The sequence below is a fragment of the Natator depressus genome, chromosome 1 (genome assembly GCF_965152275.1).
Source record: "Natator depressus isolate rNatDep1 chromosome 1, rNatDep2.hap1, whole genome shotgun sequence".
Classification (NCBI taxonomy): domain Eukaryota; kingdom Metazoa; phylum Chordata; order Testudines; family Cheloniidae; genus Natator; species Natator depressus.
This window is the reverse complement of record NC_134234.1, coordinates 244,580,039-244,606,204: the sequence shown is the minus strand read 5'-3', so window position 1 is coordinate 244,606,204 and position 26,166 is coordinate 244,580,039. Positions and strand designations below refer to the sequence as shown.

Genomic DNA, 26,166 nt, shown 5'->3' with positions numbered 1-26,166 from the left:
TAACCTGGGGAGAACTAGCATGAATATGTCTCTGCTAGCTGGGAGTCACACCCCTAGCTCCAAGTGTAGATGTAGCCAAGTGCAAGCCCACTGGGGAACATGGGTACATACACTGGTTGCTAGCCCATCTACACAACTATTGTTACCCCTGTTAACTACATTAGAGCTAGCATGGGTATGCCTACCCTGGCTAAAGTCATCCCTTCACTTGCAGTGTAGATATACTCTTAGAGTTACAAGCATGTCTTTGGCTCTTCCATTTCTCCAGGGGGAAGAAATCTGCTACTAGTCTATACTAGATGCCATAGGCGCCAACTTCTCCTGGCACCAGTGGGTGCTCGTGCCCCCAGACTCTGCCCCCGCCCCATCCCCATTCTAACCCCTTCCCCAAATCCCTGCCCCAGCCCCGCCTCTTCCCCACCTCCTCCCCTGAGCGCACCACGTTCCCGCTCCTTCCCCCTCCCTCTCACAGCTTGTTATGCTGCAAAACAGCAGTTTCGTGGCAGCAAGCTCTGGGAGGAAAAGCAGGGATGCGGTGCACTCAGGGGAGGAGGAGAAGGCAGAGGCAGAGGTGAGCTGGGGCGGCGGGGCTTGGAGCTGTCGGTGGGTGCAGAGCAATTTTTCTCCGGAGCACTCACTGAGTCGGTGCCTATGCTAGATGCAGATTACATCCCCTTCCACATTTGCTCAGCTCTGCTGGCTGGTGTATTGAGGGGAAAAAGTTGAGGCACTATGCATGGAAAGGGAGGTAGCAGCCCTGCAGATGCTGCTTTCCTTCCCTCCATGCTGTGATCCATAGTGTGGGTAGCCCATGAAGGGGAGTAAAGGAACGCCTTACACCCCCTTGTTCCTCTACGTGGACCTGTAGGCCAACCCATGTTCTTGCCTTATAAGACCAAACCTAGCTCCCACTGAACTCACTGATGAACTTCCCCTCCCATTGACTTCAATGGGGAGTAGAAGTGGGCCCTATGCTATAGGTAAACATAGTGCTTTAAGGATACTTCTTCTCTCCTGGCTGATACTGTAATTGTCTTTGCTGGACTGTACTCTATTCTTTTTGTATGAGAGTATCGGGGGTTGTTCTGTTCAGATTCCAATTTGGGTAATGAATGCTGTCTACCTAGATTCCTCCTGCACTTTCAGTTGTGTATGGTGTTTTTATTTCCCAATATAAACTGGGGGGTAGTACTGCTGCTTAATGGCTGCCATGTTTTGCTCCAAAAGTGACTGCAATTCAGTCATGGCTGAAGTGATTCTCGTATATATATATGGCTGGAAAATGATGAGGGATGAAAGGTGCTCTGTAAAGGTAAGATGCTATCATTTACTAATGCTTTCATTTTGTCTCTTTCCTGCAGAACTTTGTCCGACATCACTGGGTGCACAGGCGGAGGCAGGAAGGGAAGTGCAAGCAGTGTGGAAAGGTAAGTGGCATATGTACATGATAATGGTTATGCCAGGATTCTCTCGACACTGCTAGATTCAATTCAGCAGGTGGCTCTTCCCAACCATTTAATTATTCTATTCCAGCCCTCTCTTGAGCAGAGAATGATAATCATGCCAAGTGGGGTGATGGGTTTCTGATGTGCACAAATGGGGACCAAAGTGGTTACAGCAAATTTATCTTACTTGTGACCTGATGCCGGATCTCCAGAAGTGAAACGCTAGTGCACTATAGTCCAGCACCATTCCTTCATCCCTGATACATAATTGTTCTCAGTGTGTTAGACTGGATTTGTCAATGAATGCTCTGCTGTACAGACTCTGAAAACCCATTTCCAAAGGCTACAGAAAAGATAAGAGAAAACTTGGCTCCCTATAGGACCTTTTCTCCCAGATCTTCCAGTCCTCCAAGCATCTAAGAGGTGATGAAATTAATTTACACCTAAGCATAACTTCCTTTCTCCAGAACTAGGTTATGCTACTGTCTCTCTCTTCTCTTCCTGAGAAATCTCTCTTTTCTTCAGGTTCAGCAGTTAATTATTGTGTGGACAAAGGGCAGAGCCCATGTCTTGTCGGGTTCTCCGTGGTATGTATTTTTTAGCCAGAACCAGAAAATCAGATGTAACAAACTGGCCGTGGATACTGAGCTAAAGTACTAGCTGCAGTAAGATGCAGTATCCTCTTCATGGCAGATGGTATGTGAGCACCAGCAGTGAGAGGCTTACATGCAGCATTCTTATGCTGATATGACACACGATGACATTGGAGCCATGTTTTCTTGTGCCTCTGCCATTCTCCAAGCTGCTTTGTATCTCCAGCACTGGTGTCAAAGGGATTCATTATGCTTGTAGAACAGTCAGTGCATGTTGTACCAGAACCAGCACTTGATATATTCATGGTATCTACATGACCAGTCTGGACTGGAATGGACAAAAGACATGGCTCCCCTGAGGTTGAGGTCAGTAGAAGTGCAAAGAGAAGAGCACCTTAATACACACAGAGTTAAAGTTTGCATGCATATGTTCTGGTAGAGCTCTCTGTCCAGAAACCAGGAAGGATAAAAGAAAACACTAACAAGAAAAATGCCTTTGTATTTTAATGGCAAAGTGACCTCCTCTATAACCAAATATTTGTTTGTCTTGTGCTCCTACTTTTTTTGTTCTTCTGCCTTTAAAACCATCCTTTAACTTCCCCTGTCATGCAAGATGAAGGAGACAGTCATTGAAATGAAATGGAAGTAAATTTAGAGCAATAGAAGAAAGTATGTTTCATGAAGTGCTTACTCATTCTGTGGATCTCATTATTCTAGGAGGTCATCAGTCAAATCCTATGGCTGGAATTGGATAGCTAAAATATTTTAATGAACATTAATAATACTTACCATTATTCAAGCTGAGAGAAAGATTTAGGAGCAATCACATCTCGTACTTCTAGTCGTAAGCCTGTGGTCAGGAATGAATTTCCGCATACATCATTTGCTTAGTGTGTTAGTTTATTTTTTTGCCTTACTTCTTTCTGAAGCATCATTGGCCACTGCTGGGAGGCGGCGTAGGGGGGTAGGTTACTGGATTATATGGACCGATGGTCTAATACAGGATAGTGTCTCATGAGATTTTTCCTGCGGTCCCACCCTATCAGTGCTGATGCTGGCCCACTGGGGGCCCTAAGCAGGAATATTCCCCCCACCAACACATACTAATAATTAATAGGGGGCCCCCTTCAGTTGCTTGGGGCCTGAAGCAATTGCTTAGTCTGCTTTTGTCTAGTGCAAGCTCTGCACTCTATAGATCAATTGGGGAACAGAAATCAGAGGTGATTAACCAGTGGCCTATAGCTCCTTTACATGTGGGAAGCTGCTAATATGACTTTGACTCCAATTATTTGGACAGGTTGTGATCCCAATGCAATCTGGGGATCCAGGAGCTCTCTTCCTCCAAATATATTTCCTCCATCCTGCACCAATGTGATTTATTTTCACAAGAAGATCTCACAACATGTAGTTTTACATACTACACCTGAAATGGGTGAATCAGGCATTAATGCAACAACCCCATCTCAAATATGGAGTTAGTGCTCCATCCTAGTGTTTCTCAAATCGTGCAATGTATTTCTCGTGGGATAATTCTATCTCTTTCAGGAGCGAGTGGAGGCAAACCCAACCCAGGAACAGCAAAGAAAAAGTGAATTCTAGCTTTCTATCTTACTCAGAGGGGAGGCAGGAGGAAGCCTGGGGAAATGGCCAGCAGGCTGATCAGAGGAACTTGAGTGGGAAACGCCAATATTTTAATCCCACTGTTTTCACCAACTCCCCACTGTGGCCTTGGATAAATCACTTTACTGCATCAGTTTCCCTATATGTAAATTCAGGTTCTTAATATTTACTAATTCACCTGACAGGAGGAGAGATTAGCTTATATTTGTAAAGCAATTCGAGGAAGAATAGTGCTATTTTACTTCAAAATAATCATTATTATATTTTTATTGCTGGATCATTTTCACTATTAACGCTGTAAGAAATCAAATAGCCTACAGAATAAATGAAAAAAATGATTCACCCAGAAACAAAGCAAGCTGCTCAGTTTAAAAAAATACCACTTATGGCCCTTGGAACAAATGCACCAGATTTTGTTTTTTCTTAGTTGCAGGTTTGGGAAACAGGTATTTCCACCAACTTGGAAAAAAAATCTTTCTATCCACCAGGGGCCAAAATATTTTTTTCAAAGGAAGGAGGAATTAAATTTATGAGAAACATTAAAAGAAACTCAGATCTCAGTGAATGAAGAAACTCAGGCCTGGTCTACACTAGAAAATTAAATCGGCGTAACTACATCATTCACAGGTGTAAAAAATCCACATTCCTGAGTGACGTAATTAAGATGACCTAACCCTCAGAGTAGACAGCGCTACATCAATGGAAAAATTCTTCTGTCTAGCTAGTTACTGCCTCTCAGGGAGGTAGATTACGTATGCCGATGGCAGAACCCCAGCATCTACACGGAAGTGCTATAGTGGCACAGCTGTAACTCTATAACTGTACTGCTGTAGAGTTTTAAGTGTAGACAAGCCCTTAGTTAGCAATCAATCTGCCCAGTGTCAGTTCTCAGTCTCTATCACTCCTGTCATACATACTGTAGATCTGAGACTGGATTTTTAGGCCCGCATAAAATGATGTACTAGGTTTGCCCAATCAGGAAGCAGTTGGGCTATTTGTGCTTGTGAAGTCAATGGGCCTATGTCATAGACAGGATTGGTGGGTGAAGCCCATCACCATGGTGAAAAGCCTGCCCCCTCAGGTGAGAGAGGGGCCACTGAGCCCTGAAATCAACAGATTGTAGGGGACTAAAAATGGGGAAAAAACAGGTATAGGTGTGGAGGTCCCAAGGTGTGATGCCTCAGGAGACTGAATTTGATCCATGGGCTCTGGTGTATGGTGATCACAGCAGACCAGGTATGGGACAGCCTAGGCTAAGTATTGGCCAGACAGCTGCAACATGCACCTTCTCACATTGGCCAGGCAGAGAGAGAATTCCATTCTTCAGAGTGCTGATTGTGGTCTTGTAAACCACATCTTGCGGGGACAAAATAGATAAAGACTTGGATAAGTGAAGGGCCCAAATTTGGATAATCTAGTTAGATTATTTTTGTTTATTGTTTTAATTCTCTCTCTTCATGGCACTGAACAATAATATCTGCCTGCTCCTCTGTACCTGCCTGCCCTCCTCCTCCTCCCTCGCACAGAAGCTACGATAAGAGGCATACTGATTACTGAAGCAGTGGAGCAGATGTTCCCTGACACTGTTACTAAATCAAATTTTATAATTCTTCAAACAACTCCATTTTGGATCTGGACACTGGATGTCAGCTTGGGGATTCAAGTAAAGCTTACGGATTTCAGAGTAGCAGCCGTGTTAGTCTGTATTCGCAAAAAGAAAAGGAGTACTTGTGGCACCTTAGAGATTAACACATTTATTTGAGCATAAGCTTTCGTGAGCTACAGCTCACGAAAGCTTATGCTCAAATAAATTTGTTAGTAAGTAAAGCTTAGTTTTTCTGCTTAGTTTATCAAAAAGAAGATTGAGAGGTGATATGATTACAGTGGATAAGTCACTGACCTTCATGGGGAGAAGATACCAGATAGTAAAAGGTTCTTTAACCTAGCAAGAAAGGCATAACAAGAGCCAAGGGAGGCGAGAAGTTAAAGTCAGACAAATTTAAATTAGAAATAAAACACAATTTTTTTTAATAATGAATGTGATTAACTATTGGAACAAACTATCAAGGGAAGTGATGAATTCTCCACCTCTTGAGGTCTTCAGATTGAGACTTGCTGCCTTTCTGGAAAATATATACTTTCGTCAATCACAAGTTATGGGGCTTAATAAGGGGTAGCTGGATGAAGTTTTACAGCTTATATTATACATGCTATCATACTTGATGATTTAATTGTCCCTTCTGGCCTTAAAGCATAGAACTGGTTGGGAATTTTCCATTGGGATTTTTTTCTGATTAAAAATGCAGTTTCTGCCAAATTGAAATTTTCAATGGCAAAATCTCAGCTTTGTGGAAAAAATTGATTTTCTGATGGAAAAATTTGAACAAAATATTTTGTTTTGACTTGATTTGACTCAGATTGGAATATTGTGTTTTGTTGAGCTGACCTGAAACATTGTTTGAATCAGTTCAGTATAGGGTGACCAGACAGCAAGTGTGAAAAATTGGGACGGGGGTGGGCGATAAAAGGAGGCTATATAAGACACAGGCCCAAATATCGGGACATCTGGTCACCCTGTAAACATTGAACTGCATTTCCCTATCAGCACATTGCTGATGGTAGTCATAGTTGAGGCCCTCATTTTCTTCTATTGGCTGAGCTCCCTGGAGGACTACATTTCCCATACTCCATGTGGATTTTCCTCTTCCCAAGCTCTGTGTGGTATGTCATGGGTGTCGCATGATTCTGGGTGCATCCGGGGAGAGGTAGTCTAGCCAGGGAGCCTGGCCCACGTGGAAGAGTGCTGGCATCAGCCTCATGAACTACAACTCCCACAAGGCAAAGTGCCACAAGTGGAATATTCAATTTAAAGTTGAAATGACTCAAAGCAAAGTGTTCTGGGTCATTTCAACAAACTGAAATGAAACATTTTGATTTTGGGATTGTTTAAATGCTTTGATTGAAAATATCTAAATTTAAAGGTTTTGAAATTTACATTCTATAAATTTTTTTTTGAAATTTTAACTTTACATTCAGATATGAGACAATACAAATATTGAAATATTGGTATTTCCTGCAGGATGGATATTCTAAATTTCATGCAGGTCTATTCAAATATATGAAAGTAGGTTCTGTCTCTCTACTGAGTCTTTTTTATTGCTACAAAGTTGGGGCGGGGGGAAGACAAATTTGGGAAGCGTGTCCAAAACCTCTGTTTTTAGGGTATTATAATTCAATATTACATATATTAAATGACATGAGTCACTTCAAATTTTCCATAAAATACTATCTTGTCCCCTGGTAGAATCTTCTAACTTTGAGACTGATAAGATGTTTGTTGATAGATTTTATCGTGGAGGCCAAAATTGGTTATATAATGGAAACTCAGTAATAACCTTAACCATGGCACTCCATAATAGTAGGGAGCTAAATAACAACAGTGGATTTAACCTGATGGGTGTTTATGAACTGTGTATGTCATGATATTCTGTTGATTACAGTAATGTGCAATAGTTCAGAGTCCCCAGGGACCTTAGTCCATTCATAGGACATCCAAGAGATGTGAAAGACTGAATATGACCACCCTGAACTGATCTAGCTCAGTCATGTGTCAAAAGTTAAAGGTGCTAAACTTTCTTATGTGATGAGAAGTATTTGGATGTGATGGAAAGCAGCTTAACCCTTCCTCTCCTATCTCTTCCTACCATCCTAGGGATTTCAGCAAAAATTCTCCTTCCACAGTAAAGAGATTGTGGCCATCAGTTGTTCCTGGTGCAAGCAGGCGGTAAGTGGCTAGAACTGAAGTTGGGAGGTGGGGCTGTGTAAATAGTGGGGGTAGTTTTGCCCACACAGGATCATCATGTTTGACTTTATTTGTCCTGTGCTCATTTATTAGGGGGAAAAGAGCCCCCTAGGATCACCCTTTCTATTCCTTTTCCCTGAGGATGCTACACCTGGGTAGTCTGTTCTTCTGGTGGAGGAGAGCTGACTGTGTCTCCTTCCTTTTGGAGTATAACAAGGCCACTCCTGGGGTAAATGAGAGGGTTAGCTCTCAAGCACTCCATTGCTGTTCCTGGTTCAGAGAACAAGGGATTCCCATTTTGTATACTATTGCCTGTTTAGAATTTGGTCTTACTACAATTATCTGTATGTAAGCAGGGGTGTCTTTTGTGGGTAGGGGACATGTCTGACAAGGGATGAGAAAATGGGGAGGTGGGTTTCTTTCTTGTTAATGTTCCTGAGGCTCTCGTGGTCCAGAGGACTGGGAAAAGAAGTTGAGCTGGGTATAGTCCTCAGTGCCTCACACATCAACCTGTTTCTTCTGTCCCCACCATACCTTTTTCTCTCCCTCTTCCACCTCACTGATGGCTCTGCTCTCCCTTCGCTAGTTTCACAACAAAGTCACCTGCTTCATGTTACATCACATCGAGGAGCCGTGTTCCCTGGGGGCTCATGCTGCTGTCATTGTGCCTCCCACCTGGATCATTAAGGTGAAGAAAGCTCAGGTAACTGCATGCTGATGTCCATTTCTGATGCTGTTTGGCAGCTCAGGGCGAGCCTGGCTTCTGCTCCTGGTTACTCCTCCACAAAAGCATGTTTGTTTGCCCTGTCCATGCCCCTCACACCCAGCTACACCCATGATGATTATGAACCTCTATCTTACTCTTTCATCTACCCCTCCGGAAGGATTCTTTCATTGTCTGGTTTGGGGCAATAAGTGATTAACCTGATTTTAGCACTAAGCAATCCAGTTCATTCTTCTTATTGAAAGCTCATCTAATGGACTGCAAGACTCCTCTATGTTTTAGGTACTCGAGCATGTTTCACTAAGTAGAGCTGAGCAAATACAGGAAAAAAGCGTTCCCAAATATTCAGTTGAATTGCAACATGAATTGGCCGTGGCTGTGCTCACTTCCCTTTTGCATTCACTTTCCATGGGTGTTTGGACGATCATGTTTTACACACATGAATGCTCGCTGAACATTAAGCTTCCATGGTTAAATGCTTGCAGATAATGAGTTTTCAACTTGTCAGCGTTTGCACAAGATTTGCTATATTTTAGATGGGATAAGACATTGCTCAACACAGCAGGGGAAAAAGGGTTTCCAGAGCCCCTTTCCAGAGAAGGCGCTGACTGCATTCTTCATGCATAGGGCCACCCGAGCAAATGGAGCTACTTTGCATGGGGGGGGGGGGGGAATGACTGATAATTCAGAACAGTAAATGCAATGTACTTGGTGTAATTTATCCCTGGACTCCTATTCAGAGTGAATGCACAACACTGGTGTGTGATGCGAAGGACACAGCCATTTTTATTGATAATACCCAGTTTAACTTAAATTATTGGGATAGATCAGAAAAGGGACATGGGAAATAACGGATGGGAAAGTTAGTTCTCTTGCCAGCCCCATGTGTTGCGTTCCCCAGAACCTACCAGGTATCCTGCTTAGAGTGGCCCCTTGCCACAATAAGTGAGACTTGATTCTGTGCTACATGGCACACAACCTGTGCATGGGATAGCCTAACTACCCAGGCTCCCCGCAGTGGCAGTATGCTGTTTTTATGCCTGTGTTGCTTCTCTGTAGCCCCATGACCTTATGTCACAAAATGCGCTGTGACAAAAATGCCAAGCCACCAGTCCTCTGATTACTGAATCTATCTTAATCAAGTGATCCAGAGACCTCTGACAGGCTGCATGAAGGAAGAACCACCAGAATAGATGCTCTCTTGTGGTGGAAACCTCTCAAAGGGCTGAATGCTAATGGCAGAGTCTGATCAGGAGCCCCCAGGAATGTAAAAAGCCAACCAAACAAAACCCACCAAGGAAACCCAAATCCAAATTGGGAAAAGCCAATCCAAGTAGGACTGTATAGATTCATAGATTCCAAGGCCAGAAGGGACCACTGGCATCATCTAGCCTGATCTCCTGTATAATACAGACTGGAGAACTTCTCTGAAATAACTACTTTTTAAAGTAGAGCGTATCTTTTAGAAAATCATCCAATCTTGATTTTAAAATTGGCAGTGATATCGAATCACCACAACCCTTGGTAAATTATTCCAATGGTTAATGACACTCACTGTTAACTATTTATGCCTTATTTCCAATCTGAATTTCTCTAGCTTCAGTTATAAGACATATTTTCTAGGCCTTTAATCATTCTTGTGCCTCTGCTCTGAACTCTCTCAAATTTATCAATGTCCTTTTTGAATTGTGGATATTAGAACTGGACGTATTTCAGCAGCAGCCGCACCAGTACCAAATACAGAGGTAATATAAACTCTTTCCTCTTTCATACTCCAAGCATGACATGAGCCTTTTTGGCTACAGCACTGCACTGGGAGCTCATGTTCATCTGCTGATCCACTGTGGCCTCTTCAGTCACTGCTTCCCAGAGTAGAGTCCCCCATCTTGTAAGTATAGCTTACTAGGGGTCAGTGCTCATCCTTGTGATGTCCCTGTCCCCGTCTTCTGTCTGGCTATCAAGTTGGGTGGGAAGGTCGTAGACAGATATATTTTATAGAAGGACTCTTCTTTTTTTCCCCTGGCACCTTTATAGTTATCTAGATAAGGCAGTGGCCAGTCAGCCTGCCTCCTGCTGTTTCTGAGCTCCTGCTTTTTGCCCTCTGTTGTCTCCATGCTGCCCTCTCCAGTTTCATTCTTTAGTGTCAGCAGCACTGTCCTGACCCTACAGCTGGTTAAAAAATGAAAGCCTATTTTCACAAAAGACTTTAAAATGTCAATGTTATTTCTCATCCAAGGTGTTTGAAATGGTCCCATTTTCAGCTTTATCAAAGTCTTTCAAGATTGTTTTTAAACAGAATATTTTTCAAAAAAAATTGAAAATAGTATCAAAATGGTTATTGCATTTTTTGTTTACTGAATTTCTAGTTGTTGGTAAACAAAATATTTCAATAACCATTTTGATAATGTTTTAATAAAAATGTCAGAAAAAAGATAAAAAATATATATTTTTTGAAATTAATCTTTTTTTTTTAAACACAATTACAGTTGAGCTGGTTGGGAGATGGGGGAAATGGTGAATTTTTTTTTTGGAAAAATTGTCTTTTTTTCCTTTGAAAAATGTCTGACTTGGAATGTTTTTGACCAGTTCCATAGCTGGTCAAAAAGTGGGATAAATTTTCTGTGGTATTTCTTGTGAATAATATTGCCATGTTTTTCATTTTTTTTGTTCAAAATTAGAAAATTTTCAATCAGCTCCAGTTAATTATTTTTCACCAAAAAACATGTTTTTCTTTAAAAAACAAGCAATTTTTGCCTTCCCCCAAAATAAATTATGTTGAAAAAAATCTTCACTAGCTCTGTATATCCTATACTGTGGAGGAAGAGCATAAGCCCTTCATCCCATTACTCACTGACTGTTTTGGGAGGATGTGTCCCCATTCCAATTTTCCCCTGATTACATCTCCTGTGGAGCTGCACCTGAATCCGTGGCACTCTGTGAGAGATATCAAAGTACCCTGTCTTGAGCAATTTAGAGTTTTTTAGATATGATGGGATGATGCTTAGTACAGAAGGGTGACAGGGCTCCCAAAAACTCGCAGCAGAGTCCCGGCATAGAGCTAACTGAATCAGAATAGGATCTCACTGTCTCATTTGCTACTAGAATCATACGTGCACATGCAGTTACTTCGGGAGAATGTGTGGAGACAAAATTACTTTTAAATTGCCCCTAGCCTCTAGATCATATAGTAGCCTTATTTCTGGGATAACAGTGCCTTGAGCAAGGTCTGTGTGACCCCCAATAGGGAAAGGTTTAGTATTTTAAATATCAGAGGGGTAGCCATGTTAGTCTGTATCCATGGAAACAACAAGGAGTCTGGTGGCACCTTAAAGACTAACAGATTTATTTGGGCATAAGCTTTCGTGGGTAAAAAACCCACTACTTCAGATGCACCCACTTCTTTAGTATTTTAAAAATTTCCTAGCAAGCACTGTTTATATGCTACCTCTAGAGCCATGTGGTAGGCAGGGCCTTTCTTGGGGGTCACACTCAGGCAGGTTCAAAGCCCTTTCAACCTTTCCAAGGTCTTTTGGGGGTTTTGGTAAGTCTTTGGGCAGTAGAGGCTTGTTAGCTGTTTCCCTCTCAGTTACTCTGTAACAATAGTCAGCTTGTTCCCTCCTGGTTGCTGCCTCTTCCTGTGTGCAGCTCTCCATTTTAAGCTTACTTCCTTCAACTGGAGCAGGCTCTGAAGGTGTGTATGTTTGGTAAGGATTGAGCTCAGAGGACTTCATTAGCCTTCTCCTGATTGGAATGGGGGTGTGCCCCATCACAAGCAGGTCAAAATATTTTCAAAGGAACAATTTTTAGGGAGTTGGATGCGGTAGAGGGGGAAGGCTTTTAGACCATAACAAACATTTGTTCAGAAAGTCCCCATTTTGGCTGACGTTTTTCAATTTTTGGACAAAAAAATGGAAACCTGACTCTTTTTTTTTGGTTAAGTTGTTGATTAAACATTGAGCATTTGTTTACCAAAACCACTTTTGAAAACCAAACTATGTTCAGTTTTATTTTCATTTTTCATTAAAAAAAATTTGTTAGATTAGATTAAAAACAAAACCAATTAAAAGGAAATTTGCTGCAAGAAATAATTGGCATTTTCTGATCAGCTCTAGCCACTTCTTCCTGGGAGATTCAAAGCCCCAGTGTCTTCAGGTATCCCTCCTCCTGATAAAAGAGCCAGAAAAAAAACCTGTTTTTTGATGGAGAAATTGCTTTTTGAATAAATGAAATTTTCCACAGAAAGTTATCTTTCTCTAGAACATTCTGACTTTTCAGTTGAAAAATTGAAAAGTTTTAAATTTTCAGTCTTTCAGTGAAAAGTCAAAATTTTCCACTGAAACTGCCCCCCCACAACTGGTTTCCGACCAGCTCTAACTTGTGAATGACTTGACCATTTCTAACCCATCTACACAGTCTGGATTTCTGATAGTATCAGACATTCACAGCAATCAATCCATGGAGAAAATAAAGAAAAACTCATAAATAAATTAGAGGAAATTTAATGAAAGAATAAATACTTGGAAACAGAAATCTGTTTGTAGATGTTCCATGACCATAATAAATATATCTAGTAACATTTTTACTGTAAATTATTTGCTCAGCTCCACTTATTAACAACTCAGAGTGGTCACAGGTAAGTCCTGGACTGGATTTTCTACTAATTTAAAATGGATTCTAGCAATGCCTCTTACTTCCTTTTGGTGGTTGTTTCTGAGCAAACAAGACAGCTTCATGAAGAGACTCTTCACCTAGTTTTATTTTCTGTTTTTATTGTTTTTCCATGATCATTATATGGACCATGGGTCATCATCTTCCTAATACTCTATTTAAATAAAGAACAGACCTCTTTCTCACTCCCAGCAGTGTCTTGGTGATGCAACATCCTGATGTAATTGCATAAGGTCAATTTGCCCTAGTTGACTTGCTGCCTGTACTAAAATGGGGAGTTTTTTCTTCTTGCAAGCTTCTATTTGCAGGATGAAGGAAATTCAGAACAGTTCGGATGATTTTGTAACAGGTGGTATCCCTGTATGTAATGACCCACTTACAAAGATGCCAAATTCTCAATACCTCCTTCATGATGTTCATTGTGTGAGCCTCTTCTGTAGTCTCTCACAATTTTCAGTGCCTCTGGGTCTGGTTTCCTGGAGTTCAAATAAATTACCTGTTCCAGTTAGCAACTCCAGGTATCTACAGTGGCTAGTGTCCTTTTTTATATTTTGATACGTGGCAGCCTGAATGTTGTTAAACAGACTTGCTATGTGTGCCTGTGTGTGTGCATGTTGGAGAGAGGAGCAGTTGATGAGAAGGTTCTGGGTGATGAAGTTACAGAGCCAGCCCTTCTTCTGAGGTTCTGGATACAAAGTAGAGGCAGTAATTGTAACTGGGTCCTAATGCTGAGAAAGGGTTTATGATCAAGATGAGTGAATCTGATTTTTTCCTTTCTCTTAGGAACCTTCCTTAGGAGCTTGCAAAAGCTGTCTACTACTGGGCTACTCTCTCTTCTTACTTTATTGCTGGTTGAAGCCAGTGATGTGAGACTGTTATCTGTACCTTATTTCAGTTTGTGAACTGCCTGAAGATCATAGGGTCAGACTTTCATCGGTGCTGTGCACCTGCTGCTCCCATTCAAGTAATTTGGAGATACTGAGGCTCAGAACCTCTGAAAATTAAATCTGCAGCATTCTAGATAAAAGGATCTACCTAAGACTGTCAGTTCACCACCTGACATTACTCAAGGAGGGCCCTGTCCTACTCCTTCCATAGATCTATCTAAGTGGGCTTGGAACACTTCCAATGACCATGACATACTATGATCTGTGCTTTATATCTTTGAAGAAGGACAAAATTATTGCCACCAAGGAGATTTTTTTCCTCTTTTAGAGACTATCCAGGACTTATATACAGGCCTATCCACTTACAGGTGTTCTTTACTGTAGATGGAATTTCACTGAATAGCATTTAATTTTTGTCAAAACACCCATACTCTTCCTGTGGAGAAGAAAGGCTTTGATATGGACAAGATGGCACATGCAACAACTTCTTTAGCTCACTGTTGTGACAAAGCTCTGTCCTTGCCTCCGTGGGTCCCGTGTTTCCTGGCGGATTTCGCTAGCCTCAGAGGCTCACTGTGACCCTCCACGTAACCCTTCTCTCTCTAGAGACAAGGGTCACAGTCTACTGAGCCATTTTCATCATAAGCCAGCAAGGGAGGTGAGGAGAAGTTATCCTTCCTTGCACAGTCTCTGTTGTCTCCCAGTCTCAGTGATTAATCAGGGGGCAAAGGTGTGGGGGAGCCCAGGCCCACCCTCTACTTCAGGCTCCAGCCCAGGGACCCTAATAGTATCAGCTATGGTAGCTGACCTTTTAGAAACATGACATGTACAATTCCCTGGGCTACTTCCCCCATAGCAGCCCTCACTTCCTTAAGCTCCACTTCACCCTTACCTCAGGGCCTCCTTCCTTGTGCCAGATATGGTGTGTACTACTCAGTCTCTCCAACAGCACAACTTCCTTCCACAGCTCCTGACATGCACACCCACCTGACTGGCTGCGAGGCTTTTAACTAGTTTCAGACAGCCCCCGATTGGCTTCAGGTGTCCCAATCAACCTAGCATTCTCCCTGCCTTCTGGAAAGTTCTTAATTGGCCCCAGGTGTCTTAATTGACCTGGAGCAGCTGCCATTTCACTTATCCTGGTACCAGGGATTTGTTAGCTTGGAGCTAATATATCTATCTCCCACTACTTTTCTATAGCCATCTGGCCTTGCCCCATCACACCGTAGACCCCAGTGGTCTCCCAGGGCTGCTATTCTTTCACCAGTTTGAAATGAAAGTTTGCATATGTATAACCAGCACCCCTGCCTCTTACCTGTTGTATAGCTACTGTTGCTAAGTTGTAGAAAACATTCAGGCTCTCTAAATATCACAAAAATAGGCCTACTTAAACACTGTGGCGTAATATAGTATTGACAAAACCACATTATGTCTTTTCTTGCCAGTGTGTGCAGATACAAAACACTATTATATTTTAATCCTGCTAGATACAGAGACCATGGCGTGTTCTTCTAATAAAGTTATAATGTGGGTTTTTTTTGTCCACAATGGCAAAAAAGCAGCTATCTTACAATGTGATTTGGCAACAAATATATTTACAAATGGTTATTTTTTAATGAGGATAATGCTACTTTCCCTAATTGTCCCGGCTTTATCCAGAAGAGCTGTACTGGGTTTAGTTCCTTCCACTAAAGAGCAGATTGTCAGCTTCTTCCTGTAAAATAATTAAGTATAATCAATGGCTGTGATATAATGCTAGCTCTTTATATATAGTGCTTTTCATCAGTAGAACTCGAAGCCCTTTACAAAGGAGATAAATAACATTATCCCTATTTACAGAAGAGGAGACACTGATTTTCCCAAGGTCACCCAGCAGGCCAGTGGCAGTGCTGGGAATATAGGCCAGATCTCCTGAGTCCCAGTCCAGTGCTCTGTCCGCTAGGCCACACTGCGTCTAGCTCAGTGACAAGGTTTCAAGAAAAAATCCTCCCAGGGAGAAGATCTGAAGAATGAATCTAAGAATCTCTACAGTGATTACTACAGATGGAGAAATGTTTTTTGCTTCATTACACTGATTTTAAACTTCATATCCTCCTTCAGTCAGATTGCACTGTTTGAGAGTGAAAAAAACAGTAGGATATATATGATCCATCCACCTACCCCTGTCAGTGCAGCCTAATAACAAATGATGCTTTCTTGTGCATGTTCATATGCACCAAATTAGGGGAAGTTTAGAGCACTTTTATAGAGCCAGTCTCCTGCTTCTTAGCATAGGTGCAACATGCCTCAGGTGGCATGTGACCAGGATTCATAACCAAATTTGGTCCTCTGGTTGGATCATTAGCTTCCCTGGCTTGGGCGGGTACTGATGGGGAGTGCGATGTGAATGCCGATCCCTTTATGCATGGTGAAATGCAACAGGAAAATTGGCTGGTTTGAAACGCCAGAGCTGGTCATTGGGGAATCAAGCAGTGAATCCAGTAAATACACTATTTAATGCAATGGGGTTGTTGGCTGAAGACAAAGGTTGAGTAAAAACAGCCGATTCTGATGAATAGCTTTGCCGTGTCCACTCACAAGTCTCTGGGCCAGTGAAACTTTTCTCAGTAGGGATGTCTAGATCAACTTGGGTAAAATAAGACTGACTTGAACTTTTTGGGGAAAAGAAAAGAATGGAACTTGTTCACTTCTTGAGGTTAGAAGTTCTGCACTTTTTCTTTTAATTTTCTGCCCCACTGTACTTCCTAGTTTTGAATAGACTAAGCTGAAATACTGTGGGGAAAGTCCATTTTCGCAGTGTTTCCAACTCATCTGAAACTCAGCACTATATGAATAGGGAGAAAATTTATAGGGATATGGCTATTTTAATTCAACAACTGCAGCAATTAAAAAAGAAAAGTGGCCCTGACCACATCAGCACATTTCTGTGGTCCACCATCAATGAAGTTTGCGCCATTCTGGGGAATAGTTTTTTTTTTCTCCCCATAGAATTGTAGGACTGGAAGGGACCTCAGAGGTCATCTAGTCCAGTCCCCTGCACTCATGGCAAGACAAGTATTTTTAGTTAACTGCTGTTGCTGATGGAATTTTTTGGTAGGTCCTACAAAATATCTATTTGTTTTAACTATTTTTTCAGCAGTAGTGTGGCAGAGATTTTTGTTTGTTTTTGTTTTAGAAAAATGAAACCCTTAAATATTAAAAATTCAGAGGAGGTTCTCTATCAGATTATTACACTAGTTTCATGGTAGGCCAGATTTGACTTTGTCTGCCAGCATCATATGCAGTGATGGCATGCATTATGTTGAGTCAGGGTGGTCACCACAGCTCAAACTGGGGTTTTGTTTTGTTTTGCTTTTGTTTTGTTTTGTTTTTTAAACATGAAAAAATAGCTCATTTTATCATGTTTTATTACATTTTTGTGCAGGTGGTCTCCATACCAGGAGACGAGCCTGATTGGGAAGGAGACTGGAGCCCCGGAGGGAAAACGGGCGTCTCCTACCCCTATTGGGAGGGTTGGCAGGTACAACATGTGGTGTTATGTGAGTCTATGGGAGTATCTGAGATTTTTCTCCCCACGGCGTGGGAAAGCTTCCAGTTCCAAAGCACCAGTCTGGTCTCCGTGTGTGGCTTTCTCCATCAACGGCGGTGTGGAAGTGTAAAGCATGAGACGCATGTGATCTAAACTTCAAGCATGTGCCAGACACTGTATCATTCTCCAAATGGACCATGCATGAAGGAGCTTCTTAAATGAGGCTACTTCTGGGGCTGACTTGATTTTTGTTTTGCTTTCCATGTATCCTTTTTTCTTTCTTTTTCATAGAACTCATTAAAAACTTCAACCCGGCGGAAGAAGAGAACGTCCTTTAAAAGAAAAGCCAGCAAAAGAAGCAATGAGGTAATTCCTAATTAATATTATTTGAACGGTGGACTGAATGGATATTTTTATCTCTAGCCTGCCAGTTAAAATCCAGCATGTCTATCAATCAGCCAGCCCAGGTTGACCTATCCTCCCATCTTTAGATGGGTTGCATAGATTAATTCTCTAGGTAGAATAGGCTAGGCTGAATAGTTGAGGCGTGATGAGGGGGTGCACAGGGAATCTTGTCGTCTAGTCAGAAAACAGCTATAGCATATAAAGGTCACAGGGATTGTTAATCTAGTGGCTTTCATGACCACAAAAGCATCTAAAAACAAAATTGAGAATGCTTTGTGATTTTTTTTTTTTACTAGAGATTTTAGCATTAGTTTTGCATAGCTCTAATTAAAGTACTCTACCACTTCTGATTTTGCAGGAAAACAAAGGCCGACCATTTGTGATAAAGCCCATCTCTTCGCTTCTCATGAAACCACTGCTGGTGTTTGTCAATCCAAAAAGTGGAGGGAATCAGGTAAAGGCATCAACTTGATCCGAGTGGGAAAGTTTCTACAAATTCCTTTAAATTATGTGTCATGAAGTGATTTCAGGTGAGGCACAGAAAGGGAGGGTTGCATGTGACCTGGGATGCAGACTCCTAGAATGGAGGACTGGACCCTTCCCAGTAAATCTTCTTCCCACCTGAATTGAGGTTTGGATTGTTCTGTGTGATCTTCCTCCCAGGTTTTGATTCTTTGAGAGGAAACCAGAATAGTGGCTTGGAGTCTTTCAGGAAACCTCAGTCTTTCCACAGAAATGGAGCTCTCCGATTCTCCAGAGTAATTGCCAGTCATCCTCCTGTCCCACCATTGGTTTGGTTTAATCAGAGTAATCTCCCAACATCCCTTGGCCGCGTATCGTATGTTGGAAAGCCACATAGTCCTGAACTGTAAATATGTCGGAACCGGAGCTCTAGAAAACTGAGTTTCAAAGCATGACACAGTTGCTTAGGCATATTGCTCCATTATCAAGCTGTAAGCAGCAGGCTGAACACTTTAGTCATGCAAGTAGAGCTGAAGTAAACAGTGGGTTTACACGTCATTACAAAAATTTCAAAATTCCCTGCAAAGGAAAATTCTGAAATATTTGTTGTTTAGTTTTGATTTTGACCTTTTAAAACATTTATATTCTATTATAATATAAAATAAAATGTTGAAATGAAACGTCATTTTTAAATGAAAAATAAAAATGCTTGTTTCAGGAAATGTTGAAATGGGATGTTTCAACATTGCCAGAACTTTTTTTGTATGCTTTTCTCGAAAACAAAATTTCAGCAAACTTGGAACTATTTCACAAAACATCTTGATTTTGCCATAACTGGGTTTTCTGATGGAAAATGGTTCCATCACAGTTTTTCCAACTAGCTCTACTGTGAATTTGAAGCCACAACACATCTGCATTCTAAATTCAATGGACATATGTCACTGCTAAAAGAAAAGGAGGACTTGTGGCACCTTAGAGACTAACAAATTTATTTGAGCATAAGCTTTCGTGAGCTACAGCTCACTTCATCAGATGCTACTCTGAAATATGTTGTTGTTGTTATTCATATTACCTGAAGACCTAAGAGCTTGAGTCATGGGCCGTGACCCCATTGTGCCAGGCACTGTAAAAACACAGAATAAAAAGAGAGTCCCTGCCCCAAGAGGCTACAAATACAGAAAGAGTGGGATGGCAGGTCACTTGATTGTTCTCTAGGGCAATCATCTGTCACGATGGATGGCTTTTGTTTTGGCTTGCTAGTAAATACTCCTTTTTTGTTTGCTTTTGTTCTGTAGAGCACAAATGAATGAAAGGTACTACGAAGATTAAGTTAATAATGATAAATATTATTACATATAAGAGTCATTAGCTCATTCGCTCATTTATTTTCCTTCCATTTTCTATCCTAACAGGGCACTAAGGTTCTCCAGATGTTCATGTGGTACTTGAATCCACGCCAAGTCTTCGATCTCTCTCAGGAAGGGCCAAGAGATGCGTAAGTACTAAAGTGTTTAACATTGCCAACCTCTTTCTTTGCTTGTTAAGTATGTGGGCAAAGGGTAGGTTGGATGGGGCTTCCTGATAGTAATAGGGAGATTGGCCAGGCTTATCAAAGTGTGACCCGCTGTTTAGAGCCTGATTCAGCAATGCAGTTAAGCACATGCTTGTGTCCATCCTTATTCAGCAAAGGACTTAAGTACTTGCTTAACTGCACATTTCATTTTCCAAAAACTTCTGTGTGGGTTGTTTTTGTGCAGAGAGCTATAGATCAAGCTATTGATGTGATATGAGTCAAAGTGGTCTCAGTCAAGGTCGTGCATGGCACCCACTAAATCTTTGGGAGACCCAAACTGAGAATGGTGTTTAAGAAAATGTACATTTTGTGCAGTTTGCATGCACCACTACAGTAAAACAGCTAGAGGTTTCCCATTCCCACGATTTTACACGCTTTAAAGCTCAATTCTTGTAAGTGCTCTAAAATCTGGACAGTTACTTGGATTGCTTTGAAATTTTGGTGTGCCTCATGGGGGAATGGGGTAGCATTAGTGATCCAAATTTGGGATTATTTGACCAATGGGTTCCCAAGTTACAGGCCCTGCAAAAACAGTTTCCTTCTGCTGCCTTGTTCTGTTAAACTGAAAGGTACTAATGACTGGATGCACAGACCTCATTGAAACTGATGACTGTGACTTGACCCTTCAGTTATCATAAGGAAGGATAAATTAATCACAAGCCCCCACTTAAAGCAAAAAGAGTTTGAGACTGAATGGCTGGAAGTTGCTTCAATTTGTGAGTCATGAGTGGCAATTTTATTTTGGAGGGAATGTAATCAAAGTAAAAAAATGAGACGTGAATCCTTGGTGGGAGGGGAAAGGTATTAGGGGTCAGTGGGTGGGGTTATGGAAGGGACATAAATAGGGAGGGGTGAGAGAGGAGGGGGCTCAGGTGAGGGAAGAGTTGGGGGTGGAGGGAGTGGAGGAACACTGGGAAGGGAGATATGGAGGTGAGTGGCAGGAGAACGGGGGGGAGAATAGGAGCAGGGGCATCTGTCAACCCCACAATTTCCCCTCCCAGATGTGTGCCCAGATCTAGGGGGCTCTTACACCTCTAGTGAGGGTCTGGGTCCCTTATTGTCTTCCTCATATGAGCTGAGATATGGGACACCATGCCCCACTGGTGGTGTCTGAGATCCTCTTGCTGCCCCCATGTGTGAGCCAGGATCTGGGGGCCCTGGGCTCATTTACAGGGGTTGGCCTCCCTTTACTTCCCCCTCATGAGAGTTGGGTTCAGGAGGGAGCATGCCCATTTGGGAGGGTTTGAGGCCCCCTTCCATGCCCCCCATGTGAGCCAGGATCTTGGGAAGTTCTGCCCCTTTGGATAGGAAGCTGAGAACAGGCATACTTTGTGCATATCTCAGGCTCTAAAAAGCTCTCCTTAGGGAGATGAGAACACACACGGAGATGAATGGAACAGTTCACACACCTCAGAGCTACTGTTTCAGGCTGTATTCAGGGGTGTTCTCATGCAGCTGAGAGCATCACAGTGAGATGAACAGGTCAGTTCATGCCTTTCAGAGTCTCCTGTGCTGCAGCTGGATGCGCAGGGGAAACTTTCCACTTTCATCCTCCGTCTGTCCTTCCTTGTTAAAAGACAACTATCCAAGTGCTCTAAAATCCAGGTGCTAGTGTGGATTTTCTTGGAATTTGCTGTGCCTTGTGGAAGTGAAGAGTAGGGTTAATGTCAGGATAAGGGGGGGTCATTTGAGCAAGGGATTCCAGAGATATAAGCCCAGAAAAAATAACCATTTTCCAAAAAGTTTCTAGGTATTTTCTGTCTTTGTGCAGAGCTAGAGATAAAACTATTGCAGTGAGGTGGGTCAATATAGTCTCAATCGGTCAATTTTTATACTGTGTATTGCATGGTGCCCACTAAGTTTTTGGGGGACCCAAATTCATGAATAGTGTTTAAGAGCATGTTCACTTCCATGAGCGGTGGTTGGACCCCCCCTTTGGGGAGGCTAGTCCAGTGGCCTCACCCCTGCCACATGAGACCCCGCCTCCCATGGCAGGAGCCCTGAGTTCCCCCTGCCAACCCTCTCCCACAGCCAGAGAACCCCCAGGCTGGCCGGAACCCCGAGCTGCCCCCTGCCACCAGAGGAACCCCAGGCCGCCCTCAGTCCTGGGCCAGCCCCAGCTGGTCAACCGACCCAAGCTCTAGCGATGCCAGCTGGCCAACCCCAGCCCCGGGCCAGCCGGCCCGAGCAGCCCCAGCCCCAGGCCAGCCGGAGCAGCCGCAGCCCAGTGTCCCGCGGCAGAGCCTTCTCTGACCTAATATACCTGCTGCCAGTGTCCACTTCTTCACTTACATAAATGTGCAGTCTGGAAAGATAACCGTGCACACAGAATCATAGAAATACAGAGCTGGAAGGGACCTAAGAGGTCATTTAGTCCAGCCCTCTGTGCTGTGGCAGGACCAAGTATACCTAGACCATACTTGACAAATGTTTGTCTAACTTGTTCTTAAAAACCTTCAGTGATGGGTATTGCAGTTCAGGGCAATTACATCTGTATTTGCCATTCATGGTCTAGCAAAGGCACCTATTCTCAAAATCTCGGCTGCCCAGCCATCACCTCTCTTGGGTGGAGACCCGCTTCTCCCTGCCAACTGGGGTTTTTCCAGGCTGGACAGTTCCCTGCTGCACTGTGTTATTACTTAGCAAGGCAGACTGTCTCAGCAGGCCTGCTTTGCCTTCCTTCCTCAGAGACTACAAACAGCATAACTGCCCATAGCTGTTACCACACAGCTCTTTCTAAGCAAGTGCATTTATTCTTAAGGAAAGAGGATTACAGAGAAAACATATTAAAAACAACGAAAGAACCTACATGCATGGTAATAAGCTTACAAGGAATCACCCCAGCTGCAAGAAGGGCTCTGGCTGGTGAACAATCCTTCAAACCCCTCTGTGGTCAAAAGTTCATAACAGTTGTGAATCTGGGAGTTACTCCTTTATGCTGTTTGGGCCTTTTGATCCTAGGAATAAGTAATTCAAAGGTCCCTTCCTTGGGGGCAAGCTTCAAAAGATTAGGTCTGGAGGTGGCTATTTGTATTGCTCTTCTCCCAAGTATTTTGTAGAAAACCTCCTCAGCTAACAGTTCATTCTTGTCTCAGCCCATTATTTAAAAAAGTCCTTGAACGCTTATAACACTTCCCAAGGTTTATATTAGTCATGTCTCCCTGACAGGTTACATACAAGGCCACAATAACACACAAACATTTGCATTTTTAATACAATGGACTCCTAAAAATACTTAAAGTTAATTCAATAAAGTTTAAATTAATTAAATAAGGTTAGTCAAGATATTGCCATATCTATCATAATGGAGATTTCACAGTCTCCACTGGAAGCCTATTCCAGTGCTTAACTATCCTTTTAGTTAGAATGTTTTCCAAAATATCTAATGTAAATCTCCCTTGCTGCTGATTAACTTGATTACTTCCTGTCCTTCCTTTAGTGGACATAGAATCATAGAAGTGTTGGACTGGAAGGGACCTCAGTAAGTCATCTAGACCAGTCCCCTGCACTCAAGGGGAGAAGAGTTGATCACCATCCTCTTTGTAGCAGTGCTTAACATATTTGAAGACTTTTATTAAGTCCCCCTCAGTCTTCTTTTCTCAAGACTCATCCTGCCCAGTTTTTTTTTTAACCTTTACTTATAGGTCAAGTTTTCTACACTTTTTATTTTTGTTGCTCTCCTCTGGACTCTCTCCATTTTGTCCATATCTTTCCTAAGGTGCCCAGAATTGCACACAATACTCCAGCTGAGGCCTCACCAAGTAGAACAGTACAAATACCTCCTGTGTCTTATATATGACATTCCTGTTAAAACACCCCAGAATTATAGTATGCATTTTTTGCAATTGTATCCAATTGTTAACACATATTCAATTTGTGATCCACTATAACTCCCAGATCCTTTTGAGCAGTACTACTGTCCAACCAGTTATTCCCCATTTTGTAGTTGTGCATTTGATTTTCCCTTCCTAAATAAAGTATTTTGCACTTACCTTCCTTGAATTTCATCTTGTTCATTTCAGATGAATTCTCCAATTTGTCAAGGTTGTTTTTGAATTCTAATCCTGTCCCCCAAAGTGTTTCAACTCCTCCCAGCTTGGTGTCATCTGCGAATTTTATAACCATACTCTCCACTCCACTGTCCAAGTAATTAATTAAGATATTTAATAGTACCAAACCCAGGACAGACCCCTGTGGGACCGCAGTTTGACAGCAAACTATTCTTTGAATACGGTTTTTCAGCCAATTGTGCACCCACTTGATAGACCTTACATCTAGATCACAGTTCCCTAGTTTGCTTATGAGAATGTCATGTGTGACTGTCAAAAGCCTTACTAAAAGTACGATATATCATGTCTACAGCTTCCCTCCGCCCCGGCCCGGCCTGCCCCACTGACTGACTAGACCAGTAACCCTGTGAGAATTTTGAAACCACTCCAATAAAGTAGAAGATTATGAGAGAGTTTCTATGCAGCCACTTAATGCCTGCCTGGGTAGTCTGAGGGAAAGTGCTGATGCCATTGCCCCTGATGAGCACCTGCCACTGACATTCTTGGTACACCTGTGCAATACAGATTTAATAAGTTGTTTGCTACAAGTTGTCTCTGTTCTAAGATAACATGTTTTTATTTTATGTGGAGGTTCACTATGAACAAAGCAGAATAGTCAGCAGCCAGTCTAACCAATTTTTTTGTTTTATCAGGTGGGGAGGAGCCGGAGACAGGGGACTTTGGGTGTGTGTGTGTGTGTTGAGGGTGAGGAGGGGGAATCAGGGACAGGGCGAGGGGTTGTGGCTGCAGAGAGGTTGGGAAATGAGGACGGGTGGTAGGCAAGCTTTGGATTGGTTATTTCAGAAAATCTGTATTTTACTGGCCTCTGGGTGGGGAAGGGAAGCAAGTGGCTACTTCCTGATCTTGGGGCAGATTAATGTAGTGTTTCTAAAGACACACAGGGTGGAGGTTTGGAACTGAACATAAGAACGGCCATACTGGGTCAGACCATTGGTCTATCTAGCCTAGTATCCTGTCTTCTGACAGTGGCCAATGCCAGGTGCTTCAGAGGGAATGACCAGAACAGGTAATCATCAAGTGATCCTTCCCCTGTCCCCCATTCCCAGCTTCTGGAAAAATGGGGCTAGGGACACCCAGAGCATCCCTGACTACCCTGGCTAATAGCCAGTGATGGATCTATCCTCCATTAACTTATCTAGTTCTTTTTAGAAACCTCATATAGTTTTTGTCTTCACAACAACTCCTGGCAATGAGTTCCACAGATTGACTGTGTGTTGTGTGAAGAAATATTTCCTTTTGTTTGTTTTAAACCTGCTGCTTATTAATTTCATTGGGTGATCCCTAGTTCTTGTGTTAAGTGAAGGAGCAAATAACATTTCCTTATTCATTTACTCCACACCAGTCAAGATTTTATAGATCTCTATCGATTTTCATACACCTGACAATGCAGGTACCTTGAGTGCTGAGGGGAAAGAAAGATGTGCACTGCCAGGCTTGCTAGTGTGGATTCTGGGTGATTCTTGGATCATGAGGTTCCCAAAGTTTGCAGGAGAGCAAGGAGTACACCATGAGTGACATGGGGATTGCTAACTACAGGCTAATTTGGGTGGAGAGAGGTAGCCTCCATTGGTGTAGTTTTGGGGGCCTGTATTTTGTCCACTCTGCAATGTCTAACTGGTGAGTTAAGAGGTTTGATCAATCATAGAGTATGGTGATTCACTTGGGCTGAAATGATCTGAGCGTTATTCCTGGTGTGCACCACATACAATATATAAGAGCAGATTTGGACTTCATCAGTCCAGGAGCTGTGATAGTTTTCTCTGATTTGGCTCAGTGTCTAATTGCTACAGCGGCAATTCAAAATCTATGAATAAGGTTAGAAGAATATTAATTGGGAAATTGAAGGGTTCATGGCCTACTGCAAAATGTGCATTATATGGCATAGAAACATTACAAGCTCTGGCACTTCATTGTTTCTAGGAGATGGGGTACATCTGTTGGACAGGGTCAGAGGATCTTTCTCTCAAACATAAAACTGTCAGTCATGTGGAACAGAAACCTTGCCTGTGATTTCTATCACTGACCCTGCCACAAACTTCACCCTCCAACCATTCTGAAACACAGCCAGGAACACCATTCCACTGTAACATAGTTTTCCTTCACTCCAGGCACCTCAGTTGAGTTATGCGGGGGGGGGGGGGTAAGAGTAATAGAAATTTTGAAGAGCAGAGAATGAACACTTCAGGAAGCTGCATTTACTGCTAGTGAAGTGGGAGGGAGAACTACAGTAGTTGGGAGGGGATGAGCTTGTATATTTCATCAACTGTGTGGTGGCAGAGTAAAGGTTTGTGTGTTAACAGGGCATCTTGGGGCATGGCTGAAAGAGGGGAGAGTTAAGGTTGCACCTTAATTGTGCATTTCCTGGTTTTCAGAAGTTTAAGTTTTTGC

The 26,166-nt window shown here is 42.5% G+C and overlaps 1 protein-coding gene across 6 annotated transcripts in view; it reads left to right on the top strand.

Annotated features, from left to right (window-relative positions):
- DGKI (diacylglycerol kinase iota) overlaps positions 1–26,166 on the top strand; it is a 286,887-nt gene that overhangs the window by 129,475 nt on the left and 131,246 nt on the right. For 3 of the 6 annotated variants that reach the window (XM_074939887.1, XM_074939885.1, XM_074939912.1), the window contains exons 6-12: positions 1,362–1,427; positions 7,371–7,442; positions 8,047–8,163; positions 17,164–17,259; positions 17,560–17,634; positions 18,032–18,127; positions 19,548–19,630. In XM_074939887.1, coding sequence (XP_074795988.1) covers positions 1,362–1,427; positions 7,371–7,442; positions 8,047–8,163; positions 17,164–17,259; positions 17,560–17,634; positions 18,032–18,127; positions 19,548–19,630 — 605 coding nt within the window. The remainder of the gene's footprint in view (positions 1–1,361; positions 1,428–7,370; positions 7,443–8,046; positions 8,164–17,163; positions 17,260–17,559; positions 17,635–18,031; positions 18,128–19,547; positions 19,631–26,166) is intronic. The other 3 variants (XM_074939905.1, XM_074939893.1, XM_074939900.1) reach the window with 2 other exon arrangements.